Source organism: Thermobia domestica, chromosome 5 (assembly GCF_964235325.1).
Source record: "Thermobia domestica chromosome 5, izTheDome1.hap1.1, whole genome shotgun sequence".
NCBI classification, from domain to species: Eukaryota; Metazoa; Arthropoda; class Insecta; order Zygentoma; family Lepismatidae; genus Thermobia; species Thermobia domestica.
The window spans coordinates 222,145,849-222,162,019 of NC_137458.1; the positions used below are offsets into that span (position 1 = coordinate 222,145,849).

Genomic DNA, 16,171 nt, shown 5'->3' on the forward strand with positions numbered 1-16,171 from the left:
ATTTGTCCATTAGCTACATGCTGATATCAAAACACATTGGCAACATTTTAATATCGATCATGCGATCCCACTACTGACATTCCTTGAGTTTACCCAGCTTCTTAGTGAGTTCCCTTGCACAATTTCAACTTTGCCTCAGTTGTTGCATCCTCATTGGTATGCAACCGTACAGATCATATTTCATCGGATTGATGAAATATTATTGGTGAATTGACAATTGCTTTCATGTTATTGATGCTATTACTTACATTTCCGACGCTTTGAACTAACGTTTACTGAGTATTTATTGGATATCTGGGCATTTTTCGTTACGTGTTACCAACCACGTGAATCACTCTACTTCATCTGTTGTGCTCTACCGACACTCCAGATGTCTTTCTAAAGCATTTGAGTACAAATTCGTTACTTTAACATTCAGAACGTCACTGTTGGCCAGCATCCGTACCTGGTAATTATGCAACCGCACACCACGGGAATGAAGGTGTCCGCCATTTTGTATATGTTCCAGATATCGACTTAAAACAAACGAATTATTGTTACCTTGTACAAAACCCTATCAGTTCATATCCATTTAGACCAATTTTCATTTGGCAGATTATTCGGGACTCCCTACTTTTGGGGGGAATCCCTTGCGCGTGCATGGTAGGATTGTGAAACATCCAAAATTGAATACAGCAGGTATAACTTCTCAGTGAATTTTTTCCCGCTCTCTTTACGTTGGATAGTTTCCGAAATATTGGCGTCCGAAAGTCATTTTCCCACGCTTTCGGCACCTTGTAGACGTGGAACTATGTCCGATAGCTTCAAGAGAACTTTTTTCTTGTCTCAGTGTCAGGAGTCACCCCCCACGAGTTTTAACACTTATTTTGCAACACCCGATATATGGTGAAGTGTTGTGATCATTTCTCTTCCTTCTATTTCTTAATACAGTATTATATTATTAAACAAGTATCGTGTCATTTAATTCATTGTGTTTTCGTTGTATGTGTGAATGATGTTTGTGTGCGTTATGGTCTGGATTACTGTCATCCGTGAGGTTTTCGAGCGGAGACATCCGAACCTCTCGGCGCCTAATGTTCATCTCGTCATTGAGACCGATGAGCAATTTGGAAACAATTTCGTAATCCCTTCTTGATGAGGTCCTTCATCGTCCTAACCAGGTAAGTCAACGTCTCCAGCAAATACCCATTGGCAGGACCACGGAGGACAGAAACACGACAAGTGACCCGATACGCTTGACGGCTACAAATAAACGGCAGCCCGAACAGCGACCCGATACCTGGTCGGTTGCAAATAAGTGTTCGCCCGAACAGAGACGACGAATCGATTACAAATAAATGACGCCCGAACAACGGACGCGAATAGAGACCGTTGGTGCTTGAATACTTATAAGAGCAATACTTTAATATAGCATTTCTCTTTCAGAGTAGTACCAGGAATTTGAAAAAAATCATGTGATTTTTATCATATTCATTAGTGATAGTATATTATACTCTAATCATAGGTTTTAAGTTTATCCTTGTGCAAGATGGCACACCAGGAAGTAGAGGTCCTTATTAAGATAAGTTTACTTTTTAAGCAGAATTTTGATAGATTAGAAAATAAACATGAAGAGAGCAAGGCTGAGTTTAAAGAGAATTTGCTTGAACTAAGAAATGAGAATAAAGAGAATAGTGACAGATTAGAAAAAGAGTAAAAGAGTAAGTTAGGTCAGAAGTTAAACGCTGTAGAAAAAGAATGTAGCGAAAATAGCCAAAGATTAGAATAAAGTATTAGAACTGTAGAAGCCGAGAGTAAAGGTAAGAACGAAATCCTTAAACAAAAATATGATGGATTAATACATAATATTCATGACAAACTTCACGGAGCCAGTCATAGTACGAAACATGCAATCGAACTTGCCACACAGACCATCGACGAATTCAGACAACAAACTGAAGAAAAATGCCATCGTGTAGAACACGTAAAGACAAAAGTTTGTAAAATCCAGAATCATTTAGCAGGTTTGCACGAATGCACACAATCCCTCCAGGGTCAGTTGGAATCAGGCCGAGATGTGTGCCAGGCTAATAAGGAACGCTGCGTTAGTATACATATAGATAAATTCGATAAATTAGATGAGATGCATGACCATATTGAGGAAATTTCCGAACGCGTACAAACGCAAGGAAAAGACACTAAGATGGTGTACGAAGAAAAACTCATAGATTATAATATGAAAGTAAAAACTTTGTCTAACGCGAAATGTCGTGTTGAAATAAGGGCGATAGATAAGAATATAAAATAAAGTTGGAGTGATATGACAGCGCTTGCTCAGATAATAGACAGTACAGAAAATAGAACGCCGGAACCCGGACTCCAAGTAGAAGCAGATATTCCTAGGCAAGTTAGAAATTGGGCCAAGAGCACTCAGTTTGATCCCAAGATACATAATTCCGTACATGATTTCAAGCTTGATCAATTCAAAAAACTTCGTGAATTGACACCGCAGTTGCGTGAATTTCTCATACTTACAGACGTAATAAAGACTTTGCCTAATAGATTTAAAACTGAACTCTTCCTTCATTCGTGTAACAATAACAGGGAATTTTTGGCCGCAATACAAAAATTAGACACTTTACATGCTCAGCAAAATCGTAGGAGGAAAGATACGATAATGAAAATTCCAGTTTTGAAGGTAACCATCGAATTTGGTCGTGTAATAAGAGTAATAATCAAAGGTACCAGGATCAGCGTGTAAATAACATGAGAATTAGCAGGAATCAGAACCAATGTCGTACGCGTAGAAACATGACAATAGTAGAAACAGTGGGAACAGAACCCGCGATCAAGTGATCAGAGCAATAATGAGGAGCGAAACAGGAATTTCAACTCGCGTGATAATCCTAACACTAGACCTGAACGAAAGAACAATAAATCTAGAAATCGACTAAATAATACCGACAATAATGTAAGGAGCAATAATAATAGTAGAAATAACAACAATAGGCAAAATCATAACAATAGGAACAACTCCAACCGGTCAAACCGACGTAATAAACAGAACTCTGGCCACTCGGAAACCAACTAGAAAGCGATACTGTGGACCGGGTACCGGCCAACACACACTATCTCACTGTAAGTCCAACTAAACATTTTGTGTATCTCATAATCACAGTTGTAGTGCAAATAATCCAGATTTGGCTGGAAGTTTCTGTGAATCGGACACCGACTGTCTAGACCATTATACCAATGCGCAACCGAACCCTATCTCTGCTAAACTTAGTTTTATTTGCAATACTGAAGTTGAGTGTCTGGCGGACACAGGCTCCTACACGTGCGTCATGTCTTTAGCGCTTTGGAAACGCATTAGTGCAGATGTGGCGTCACCCTAACTCACTCCAGCTACGATGTACTTTTAGTCGATTTCAGTGGGCCCACCAGAAGGAAAGTAAGAGGTTACACATTAGTCACTATTCAAATTGATAACATTTCTGTTTATGTAAATGTTTGTTACAGAATCTCCTAATCAAGATCTCATTTTGGGACTTGATGCACTTGAGAAGCCAAATTAATCTTTTGGATGGCACGATATCAATGGAATATAATAATTTGAAACCCATCATTAATCTTTTACCAGAAAATTATGACTTTAAGGAAATCTTCGATGATGAAGAAAGAGACACAATAGATAATTTTTCTGTTTCAGCTGCCACTTCTGTAAAACAATGTGCTATAGACGAACAGATTATAGATGCTCTTAACCGCACTTTTAATTTAAAGAACGAACATAAAACGACATTATATTCTCTTTTATCACAATATAGGGACATTTTCACAAACTATTCAGACCTTTGTAAAGACTTTGTTTACGAGATGGAGGTGCATACAGACAAGCCATGGTACGTAAAGCATATCCCATACCGCATAAGTATCTCCAAGATATACGAGATGTGATTCATGAGTTATTAGAGTTAAAATTAATTTTTCATTCCAATTCTGTTCACAGCAATCGTATCCTTGTGGTTCCCAAGAAAAACGGGAAACCAAGCATATGTATTGATCTCCGTTTGCCGAACCAGTTTGTGGAACTTCGCAAAACAAAATCTGAGGGCATACAGGACTAATTATTAAAAGTAAGGTGTAAACCTTTCCTTAGCTCTCTGGACCTTGTAAGTAGCTATAATCAAGCTTTGCTTACTCCTAAGTCACAGGAATATACATGATTCAATTTCGAAGGCCAGCTTTACCAATATCCTGTCACATGTTTTGGCTACAAGAATGGTAGCAGTGTATTAAGCAGTATGCTCCAAAAAGTATTGGGATCAGAGTTACATGCTAAAATCTTACGATATATCGACGATTTGGCTTGCTTTACAGATAGCTTCGAAAAACATCTTGCATTGCTCGGACAAATCTTTGAAAAGTTTAGAGAACACAACTTTACCTTAACATTGAAAAATGTTTGTTTTGTACTAATTAAATATATTTTTAGGTTTCTTGATTACACCCCGAAGGCATAAAAAAGATCCAAAAACCATAGAAGCGGTTCGTAACTTACGCAGACCCATCAATATTAAATCTTTACAATTTGTATTTGGTTTCTTTAATTGGTCACGAAATTTTATTCCTCATTTCTCAGAAAAAATGCAAACTCTTTTTCAGCTTCTCGAAAGAGGAAAATGGTGGCATTGGCTTGAAGAACACCAACAGTCTTTTCCACAAATTAAAGACGATATTTGTAAAGATGTTCTCTTGTCTCACTCTGATTTTAACTTATCTTATTATTTAGAATCGGTTTTCATCCCGCCTGGAGTTCAGTGCAGTAGAAAAAAGTAATCCAGTTCGCTAGTCGAACTCTAACACCTGCTGAATCTCGCTATACATCTCGAGTGTCCGTAGTCAATTACTAATTGGTCGTCATGTTATTTTTATTGCAGAACACAAAAGTCTTAGTTGGTTAGATAAGGCCAATCGTCGGAACACTCGCCTTTAAAAATGGTCTCTGGAATGACAACAGCTGGACTACGAAATACGTTTCCAGAAAGGTTCCGATAATCTTTTCTGCAGACGCGCTTTCACGTCTATTCCATTCCATGAATTACCAACTAAACGTGTTGATCTTTTACAGACTATTCAAAACACGATCAAAAATATTTCAGTTCAAGGGCTACAGATGGCACAAAAGGAAGATCCTGATTATTTCTCCATTGTTTCTTCTTAGCAGGCAATTAAATAGAAGAGCTTCCAAGGAATATACGCAATTTGGGAAAACATTTCAAACTTGACAACGGTATTCTTTTGTACACAGTTTTCATTTCCCACACTTATAAAATTTGTGTTCCCAGGTTATTAGTGTGAAACGTTCCTACTGCTTTTCATGATGATTTAGATCACCCAGGATAGATAAAACTCTTCGGATCATTTCAAAACCATTTTATTGGAGTAAAATGAGATCATATGTGAAGAAACATTTGAAAGATTGTGTGAGGTGTCTGCAATTTAAATCAAATCATCACCCACCAGCCCGTTTCTTGTCCACTAATCCTTATTTGGCATCTAGAGTTTTATTAGCCCTTGATTTTTTAGGTCCATACCCATCAGGAAACCATGGCGTGTGCTTCGCACTGGTTACTGTTGATGTGCTTACACATTATTGTACAAATTACTCTTTGAACAACGACACTGCTACTTCAGTTATCAAGTCCGTTTCATATATACATGCTTCATTTAGGTATCGTGGAAGCGGTGCTGACTTAAAACTCTGCAGTGTTTATAGCAAAAAGTTTGTATCTAAAGTGCAGGAGTACAATATTAATGTTCTTCATACACCTTATCATCCCATGAGTAACAGCACATAGCACTTTAATAAAATTTTTGTATCTACCCTTAGGTTATTATGTTGCCAATCACATAACAAATGGGCCGAAAACCTGACGCAAGCAGTTCTATTACATAAGTATACCATCGTTGAAAGTCTTGGTTTTTTCACCAGCAAGTTTGTATCTTAATATTCATTTTTCACGTTCTATTTTTAAGCATTTTGGTTTACAGGTATCTGAAGACTTCGATAAGGAAGATGGAATTAGTTGGTCAAACAAATTACTTATGTCAAATTACCGACGAAAAGCCATCATTGAAAAAGGAACGCAAGATGGAACGAAACCCAACAACAGCGTCGACGGATACAACAAGGAGTTTAATTCTTCTAAGAGCAGTGTAGTCTCTTAAAAGATGAAATCTCGAATTTTTTTTATTTGTACCGAGGGCCCCTTTTATGTGTTAGGGTTTTTAATGACAGCGTTGTTGAACTTGTTGACCATTCTACAGGTGAATATTTAAGACTTCATTCCATAGATGGGACAAAACTATGGGAACCTACGCCAGAAACCCGTGAAATTTTAATGGTCTTGGCACGTCTCCAACTACCAGAAGATTTTCTGCATGATCTTAATTTGTCACCTGTTAACGAAACTGAAGAACCAATCTCTTTTTAACCTAGTGGAGAAATCAAATTGTCTAAATCCGTAAACAAGTGTGATAAGAATAACTCAAATCTTTTACAGATCAACAGCTTATCAACTACCCGTTTGTTATCTCTTTAATTAGAAGTTCCTTGGTTACATTATTACTTCAATTCACCATATTGGGAGCCTATATGTGTTCCATTGATCGCACAGAACCTTACCGGTGGACTACGATTGCGAAGCAGTTCTGTAGAGAGAAGAAATTAAAACAGATAGTAAGTGCCGTTCACTTAATTAAAAAAAAGAAAAAAGAAAGAAAAAGAGAGGAAAGAAATACGTGTTTCTTGTAATCTTTCTTTCAACTTTTAGGTGATAAACATGTGTTCATTTTTCTTTCTTCTTGATTTTAGCTTCTAACTGTTCACCGAAGAGCAGCTCTTGCGTTTTCCTCTTTTGTTTTGATAAGACAACCGCTGGATTTTCGACCACTTGTGTTTATGGCTATGAATAATGGGTAACACACAGCTGATTGATTCTTTTCTTTTTCTTGCTTAGTGTCGTACTTAATATACTCAACTATATACAAGTGCTGCAAACTTTATTAATAACTTACATTTAGCTTAATGTCATTATTTTTTTCAGATGTTTGGATTTAAGATTTATAGTAAAAACGTATTCTGCATGCGTAACGGAATTGCATTTTGAAAGCAATTTGAAATTTTGGTGAAATTTCTACACACTTAGGCAGTGGGAAGATATTCTGAGCTTATATTTTATTAAGTGTTTTAAATTTTTAAATTATTTTTAGAATCCCTCTCACTTTCCAAATTCTTAAATATGTTATCATACGTATGCCGACGAGCAATTTGGAAATAATTTCTTAATCTTTTCTTTGAGAGGTCCTTCATCGTCCTACCCAGGTAAGTCAAGGTCTCCAGCAAATACCCATCGGCAGGACCACGGAGGACACAACCACGAACTGTGACCCGATACATTTGACGGTTACAATCAAATGGCAGCCCGAACAGTGGCCCGATACCTGGTCGATTACAAATAAATGTTTGCCCGAAAAGAGACGACAAATTGATTACATGATAAAAACAAATCCGTTTTGCTGTGTCTTTTTTGTATGTTACGATTGAATAGAAGGTTGAAGTTAATGGATACTTAAGTATTTTGGTAATGTTAAACAAAAACTGAAAAACAAAGCTAAAATTATTATAAAATAAGCGAAAATGATGTTTGCAAGGTACTTGCAAATCAGATGGTTAAGGGCAACAAATAAAAAAGGAGAAAAATGCTTCAGTATAACAGAAAAGAATAGTCGATATACACTTATTTTAATTTCAATTATTCTATAATTCATTCCAAATATATACAGTAAATTTAAGTAAATAAAGTTAAATAATTTAGTTATACAAGAATTCATTGTTTAAAAATATTAATTACATTATGTTGGGTCCAAAATATGAAGTCATCCAATTATCGAGAAAAGAAATATTTGTTTTGATGAAAGACATTTGAAAAGCAGTCTACAACTCATAATTGAAAATTTGGAAAATCACCTCAATTCGAGGAGTGGTCGTTCTATTAAGATGTGTGACGATATGAAGATAGATATCGCATTTTCTTTTTATAGAATGAGGAACGAACGTCAAGTGTCCAATAGAGAGGTTGATCGAGTTTTTTTTTTTTTTTTTTACAAGAATAATGAATGTGTAAGTGTTATGTTGTTGTTTTGTGTACCACATAATACTGCGAAGAGATCAAGGTAAGAAAAAAGTCGACCACATTCCTCGGAATTTTTATCGAACGTTCAAAACGAAGAAGAACTGAAGCAATTCGCAATAATAATCATGTTAATACACCGGCATAAACTAAGCATTTTAGTATTCGCTCTTCTGGATAATTGAGTGCCTCAAAAGTTGTCAGAGATGTTTCATCTTCAAGTCCATCGAGAGCAAAGAAATATATGAAAGCTGTGACATTAATGTCTTTACACATGAATATGTACACCAATGATGAAGTGCTAGCTCTTTTTCTTCACATGAGAATATCAAGAAGAAGATACCAAACATTGAGAAACAGGGCGCTGGCAAACGACACTAAATTAAACCCACATATTTAAATTTATTAATTTAATTTTCCATATTTAATCCATCATATTTAATATTCAAATTTTGATATCAAATCTGTTTTCAGCTATATGAAAATCTCTAGTATAAAATTTTTAATTGTATATTCTACTTTCTTCAAAATGTGATCCACCATTTTAAAGTTTTCATTTTAATATCAATTCGTGTCAGTTAAGTGAGAAACCACAGTATGCCCAGTTTTGTGCATTTTAAAACAGATTTTACATTTTTGACACGTTTTTAGCATTTCGTACTACTGTGAGCCGGGCTGCAATATACAATTCGCGTTTTTAAGCTATTTTTATGGTGTACTTGATAAATATAATATGTAGTACGATAATGTTACTACAATACTGCAGTATTGTGTTGAAGATAATTTAAAGGCAGATAGAATTTTGAGTGAATAATATATCCGAAATTGGAGTGAGAGAAGAATTGATATCATATTTGGGATCGATACAGAGTTATGCATTTTGTTAAGATAGCAACATAAAGAAAATTTGATGTAGAAACATCAGTCCGAAACAATTAAACAAATAAAAAGAACTGCAATATGAACGAAAAAATATTTTCCGGTATCCTTTAAAAGGCAAAGGAACGTTAAGCGAAAGTGTAAAATTTCTTATTAGTTTTAAATATCGAATGTAGGACCGTTACTAAGAGCAAACTGTTAAAAAATACATACATATAAAGTACTAAAACTGTTCTAATTTTTCTTCCTAACAAAATCTAGGATTGCCATGAGATTTGATTTAACACGTTTTCCTTGGATTTGATTTAAAAGTAAATCAATACTTTTGTTTAGTTTTATGATCTACGCTTTTGCCCCGATGATAAACGAGACGGTGGTAATGAGAATTGATAATAAAAGAATGAAGAAAATTGGAAGAAAAAAATGAAATTTGCCATCACCCACATTTACGGTGTCTGTCTACCATGAAATCAACGTATGATTAGCACTAGGGATAAAAGGAACAATAAAGTCTTCAAAATGTTTGCAATTATGCAGATTATTTTCGTCTTGTTTATGTGTTTATTTTGAATACTAATTACAAAACTAGTTGCTGAAGGATTTTGCAGAAAAATGATTAAACAAGTCTTTACTTATCAATAAAATATCGTTTTAAGATATGTTTTTGTAACACTGAAATTGATAATGAAACAATTAGTAAATCGCGTATAGCACATTGTTAATTATTGTAGCATATCTGTAGTTAAGTATTTCCTTTTACCCCATCGCTTATATAATCGTACTAAATTGAAAACTATCTAATTTGTGACTTAAAATTATCGTAATTTTCTGTATTATACCTATTTTGATTATCCACAATGAATTTGTTATATGCATGATGCAATATTACTATTAAAATTCTACCTCTAATTCTGGCAAATGTGCGAGGAGAAAGAGTTAGACCTAAAGGAAACTTTTCAAGATCTAGGGTCATATCTTACTATTAGACCTTCCAGAGTTAGTTTCTGCAAGGCACTCTACGCTTCTGTGACCAGAAGTATAACATCTGAGAGTCTAGATGTTGTGAGAGAATGAAGGAGAGGTAAACAGACTCAGAATGTCTACCCTAAAAAATCTATTCTATTCTACTTCCGTCGAAAAATTGTAACACGCTTGTTCTGGCCAGCCACACTGAATGAGATTTTGCTGGGTTTTTTCATTCACACCAGGCAAATGCCGTGGTGGTACCTAAATTATAGGCCCCAGTCCGCTTCCTTCCTTCCCCAGTATTTTCTTCTTTCCCTTTCCCTGGAAGACTTTAAAAATCTTCAGATTATGGAGTAAAAGGAAATTTGTCGAAAACATTGATAAGTTAAGCATAGGACCCATTGGATTGAAATCTGACCGCAAGATATTATTCGTTTCTTCTATATTCTTGAGTTTTTAAATACTACTAAATTTAAAATTACATTCAAATAAACATAGTAGAAAAACGTAGCTCTTAGGTAACACTTATTGTGAAAAATAATAATAGTTCAAAACACGGGATAAAATAAACCAACATAGAATTTCTAGATTTAATACCAAATCTCAAATAGAAAAGAGTTCTATACATACTAAGTAAATACCCTTTGAACCACTTATAGCAAAAAATGACACAAAATAAATACTTTTACTTGCACGCTTGGGAAACAGTGAGCTGCTGTGATAACAAGATTATCACCTATAACGCTAGCTCCACAAAAATGCGATATTTTATCGCCCACCACGTTCTGCAACTTAACCATCCATGGATATTTTAAAGTTGCATTTGTACCACCAACAATTCTGTCACCTAGTTCTTCAGCTAACCCACATCCTGAAAGGAAGAAAGATTCAAAATAATTGCAAGACTCAACGCAATTTCAATCGCAGAAACTTTCGGAGATTGGCATTTGATTCATTTCTATTTTAATTTTCACTCTTAACTTACTCTGTTTTTACTCTCACTTTGTTCTTTAATACTCTTTCCATCCAATTTATCTCATTGACTATTTTAATAGATAAAAATGGTAACTGAAGACTATGTGTAGGAAATATACATTTAGTTCTTCCTGTGCCTTATCACACACCACAATTTTTTTATTAAGTTATAATTTTTAACAATTTCAGTTTCTTTCACAATTCGCACATTTTGCGGAGTAAAGAGATAATGGGTCAATTAATATATAGTATTTGTTTCTTGTCCATATTTGAAAATTAACCTTAGACCCACTTAACAGTAAAGTAGCAAATCCGTATATTTCGGAAAGTTTGAAAACAATAGCTTCGCGTGAGAAATTTGTCATCATTTTAATACAAATAATGAATTTGCTTTTATTCATAATAAACCCTTTTCAACAATTAGTTTGGTGATATTATAAACATTGCTTGAGTTGTGGTTACTTATCCTTTAGCAATTTTGAAAATGGTGAAGAAACATTAATAAGATGGAATTTTAAAGCTTCTCCTGTTTTCAGGGAGATTGCAAGGTACCTTTTTATATATTGTCCCAACCCTAAAACTGAACATGTTTACTTTTGGAAATGCATATTCACACATTGTAATTTTAAAATTGGATAAACGATTATTTTAAGAAATGTTACTGATGTTGAACTTATTTCAGTGGAGCTCATGTATATTTGTTAAGATTCTAAATGATGCTCTGATTGCTAAATGAGTTTCAAACCTGGACTGTTCATTTTCAGTGTATTCTTTTCGTTTAATGTTTGGTTTATGCTTTTTTTTCTAACGAAGGTGTACAGGAATGATAATGATGATTTCCGTTGATTTATAAGAAGAAATTGATAGCCGTTTCTCACTAGTAACCTTAATAAAATTTCACTTTATAATCATCAAACAATACAATGTAACTATGTAGGAATATTTTTTCAGAAGAAGAGTTTGCTAAGCTGCTCAATCGCGACATTTTTGATGGTACTAAAAATTAGGGTTAATATATGTTTACATTCGATGAAGATTTGTTTATATCAGAAGAAAGAGAAATATTCCTTTATGAGACAAGAATACTATAAGAAATTGTTTATGTATATTTGCGAATAATGATGAACATATGGAAGTATTCAAACTTTAGTATATACGTACTTCAACTTTTATTCCGTCCTTATCTAGATATGAGTGATGGTTACATGAATAGCATAGAGAACATTTCCTGTAGAATGTTTTCACAAGAAATATTAAAACATGGAAATATATTAGCAAACTAATAATCCACTCAAGTGTACCCTCGCAAGTTTGCTGGTTTTAAAAATCGGTAATGTGCACAGAAGAACGTTAGCCATTCTTCTTAAATTCAAATCATTTTAAGTATTGTTTCATGAAGTTTATATTCTAATTTCTAAGCGGAGGGAAGTGAATTCCTCGTTTTGACTGACCTGAGCTAGAAAGAAATACGAATAACTTAAAAAAAAACTATTGAGAAAATAGCATGCCATATATGCAGAAAAATAACACACACATAAACACACACACACACACACACACCTTGAAACTTCCAAAACTTTTAGAACAAAGAAACGCGATTTTCTGAAAGCTAAAATTAAGGAACTTGAAGATAATAGTAAAAATAAAAACAGCCGGGATATGTATAAGGGAATGAACGAATTTAAGAAAGGCTATCAACCTCGTGCTTATATGAAGGGCTCGGTGCAATAAGGAGCTAACCCTCAAAAAGTTGTTTCCGAGATAATAGCTTTTGAAAGTTTGAAAAAATCCATAAATCGGAATTATTATTTTTATGTTGTGCAGTTCATTCGAAAAGCTTCACTAAAGTTTCTAGTTTATATAAAGACATAAAATTATGTACAATTAAAATGAAAAGAGGTTGAATATGTTCTTTTTGTAATTCAATATTACTCATTGTTGGTTAGCTCCTTATTGCATCAGAATTTTAGGAGTCAGTTCTGTGGGATAACAACTAACATAAATGCACAAGAATTATATTGTGAACAAAAAATATACATAATAATGAAAAATCAAACTGAAGTATGTAAGGAAAACTAAATACTTTACAAGTTTAATGAATATGTAAGTCAGTCACAATGCTCTTAGCGCTGTCATGAAATAGTGGCATATTATTGCAGGTCACAAATTACATTGAATTCAACCAAGGTTGACCCTTCTTATGCATCAATCATCAAGTCCATCCAACATTTCTACACACTCTTCTTCAGCTACTTCCGTCGGAACAAGGCTACGATAAAAATTATGGTATATTGGGGGGATCCATTCCAACAGAGACATTAGATCAGAGTATTTCCGGATATCTATAGGAATTCCTTCCTGGTACTTGCATGGCAAATCGTTGAGGTTCACTTCTGGCTGTGGGCGGCCTCGTTTCTTTAGGTTGCACGTAGTCCATACAGGTGCTTCCTTCTGGTACGAATAGCTTACATGCAAAACATAGGGAGTAGCTGATTCCATCTTAAACACGGCTGCATCTGAAAACTTGAGAGGCTGTTTGGTGTCTGTGGTTATTTTCTTGGAAATTGATGACACAAGTGGTGTGAAATCCTTGAAGTCGGTTTGCTGCATGCGAGTTACATGAAATTTCTTCTTTCTGTTGGCACTGCTGATTACATGTGCCCACTCATCTGTTGTATACACAATGGGGTGATGCCTACGTGCGTACAGTTCTATGCGGCCAAAATCACGATCGCATGGCAGTTGTGTGTGGCCTACGACTGGAAAATGATGAAAAATTTTCTTAAATCGTCCACACCGAAGCAGTGCTTCATATAAGGCAATCAAGGTCCAATTCTTATTTTGCCCTTTGCAATTGTCACTAATAATATGAAGTTCTTCACTTTGCACGTTATTTCCCATAATGTATTTAAGTATGCAACTAGAAATTTCAGAGGAACCGCGTTTAGCTATATTTTTACTCCAGAGAAACATAAAGCCAATGTCCGAGCCACAATCATGAACTGCGAAATTATAACTCCAGAGTTTTCTCTTGTAGAAAGCAGGACCAACCGTTAATTTTGGAGTTGGGAGGGTCTTTTGTAAATCAACGCAGATTACATGATATTTCGTAGGATCTGAAGAAGCAAGCTGTGAGAGATAGGTGAGTTTCTCCTTAGCGGCTTCTGCCCTAGCTAGGTGTAGCGCTCTACTGGCTTCTAACTGTTTGGCTTCGTTTTCGTCATGTACAGATTTAGCATGATCCAAATTTATTTTATTCGAGTCGAAAAAGGAACAAGTGTCTGACTTAGGTGATTTAAACCCTATACAAAATTCCTCACAAAAAAGCCTTCGGAATCTGTCAGAACTAATGGACGTTGTCTGCTGAGATGCACACCACGGAGTATACTTTGTCTCATATAGAGAATTTATCGTGAGATCGCAGTCCAGGTACTGCTTGTTCGCGTTTTGGCTCCGGCTGTAGTGACTGGCATATTTCGGTATGGATGTTATAAACTTCCTTGCAGATTCCAAACTGGCTTCTGTAAAAGCATTTGGCCGGTTGTGATGCCTACCCCTTCCATCACTTTTGGCTGTGATGTTTCCACCCTTGATTTGTTCCTGAAGTAGCTGTATTCGTTTTCTGCTGCGGTGAAGTCCATGAACTGCAAGAAAGGCCTTCTTGCACACACTAACATCTACACCATTAATTTTCAAATTATAAGAAAACGTGAATGATCTCCTCGAAGATTGTCCTTTTGTGTAGGAACGTTTCGTATTCTGAATTCTCATATTTTGCATGAGGTAGGTGTTTTGTGTTGCATAATCAGCCAAGTCCCAGAATGAATGAAAAATAAACTCTATGTCCCCTTTAATTTTTTTCCAGCAATTTTTTGGACATTTACATGGTTCACCCACTTTCCTGGCTGAAACAACATCCTTCGAATGACTGGAGGTATATTGCTCCCCTTTATTTCTTCTTCTCTTACGCTTCACTCTCTCCCAGTTATCCCTCTCACATCGTCTCATTCTGGCTGGAGGACGTTTGATTGGAGATCCCTCTGTCGTCCTTGTGATGTGAAGGTCATTCTGAAAAGGATAAGAGTACGATTTTAATAAATACACACTAGGTTCTTTACAACAGGAAATTAGAAATACCTAATGAAAATATTCTGGCCATAGTGCTATTGAATCTACTGTATTTCTAAACCGATATGACGTCTCAACCCCACTGCTATTCTGCGTGCGCGAAATTTAGCAAAAATCCTAGTCAGTAACAAAAATTATTTCCATTTGATGAAAATTGTTTCGTAAATAACTTCAGAATGTAAGGGAAATTTGAATACATTTTTAGCAAATTGAAAAGACTGTAATTTTCTGTACATTCCAGCCACACTAGCATTATTCCCAAAATAATTTTACGAAATGGAAAGAACTTTTGTCACTGACTGTACAATCCACTCGAAAATCATAAATATTCGAAACAAATTCATTATTGAAAATGACAAAACAATTCTGATCATTTATCGTGACACAGTGTTGTCACACTTGGTGCAATTGTACCAAATTCAGCACTTTGTCATTCAACGGCCCATTTTCATCCCCTTTTGTGAAAAAGTTGGTACAATTGTACCCAATTGTACCCAATGTAACAAATACTTCTCACATTTTCAAAAATGTCAATAAGACTTTTCCTACATTTTACAGTACTCATACTGTGTGTTGGACTCTTAAAAAATGCTGTTGGACATTCATTCTTTGACGTTGCATCGCTTAACGCTAGAAACTATACCAGGAAATAAATGACGATACATTGGCGCATCCGAGCCCCGTATGAACTAGACGAGAAAGTAACAGTGTTGTGGAAATATATTCTTAAAATAATAATAATAATAATAATAATAATAATAATAATAATAATAATAATAATAATAATAATAATAACACACAAATACGTTGAACCAAGTGTTGAATATTCTGAAGAAAACCAGCCTATGCTCAAATAAGTCTATAATTTATGCGTCGTTGCAAAGATTTTACACCAAACGAAAATAGCACGAAAAATATATTGACATAATTCCTGCCTTACCGCGGTAAGTTGTTTCTAATTACGCCATATTGACGTATATAAAGATACCCGAACATTTCTCCGTTTTATAGATCTGTATCGACGCGTTGATTTGGACCCTTGAAAGAGG

At 35.1% G+C, this 16,171-nt stretch overlaps 1 protein-coding gene across 1 annotated transcript in view; it reads right to left on the reverse strand.

Annotated features, from left to right (window-relative positions):
• Positions 1-9,212: 9,212 nt before the first annotated feature.
• Positions 9,213-16,171, reverse strand: part of LOC145685402 (uncharacterized) — an 83,240-nt gene continuing 76,281 nt past the window's right edge. The window contains exons 3-4 of the mRNA XM_081757797.1: positions 10,709-10,890; positions 9,213-9,248 (exon numbers count right to left, since the gene is read on the reverse strand). Coding sequence (XP_081613923.1) covers positions 9,213-9,248; positions 10,709-10,890 — 218 coding nt within the window. The remainder of the gene's footprint in view (positions 9,249-10,708; positions 10,891-16,171) is intronic.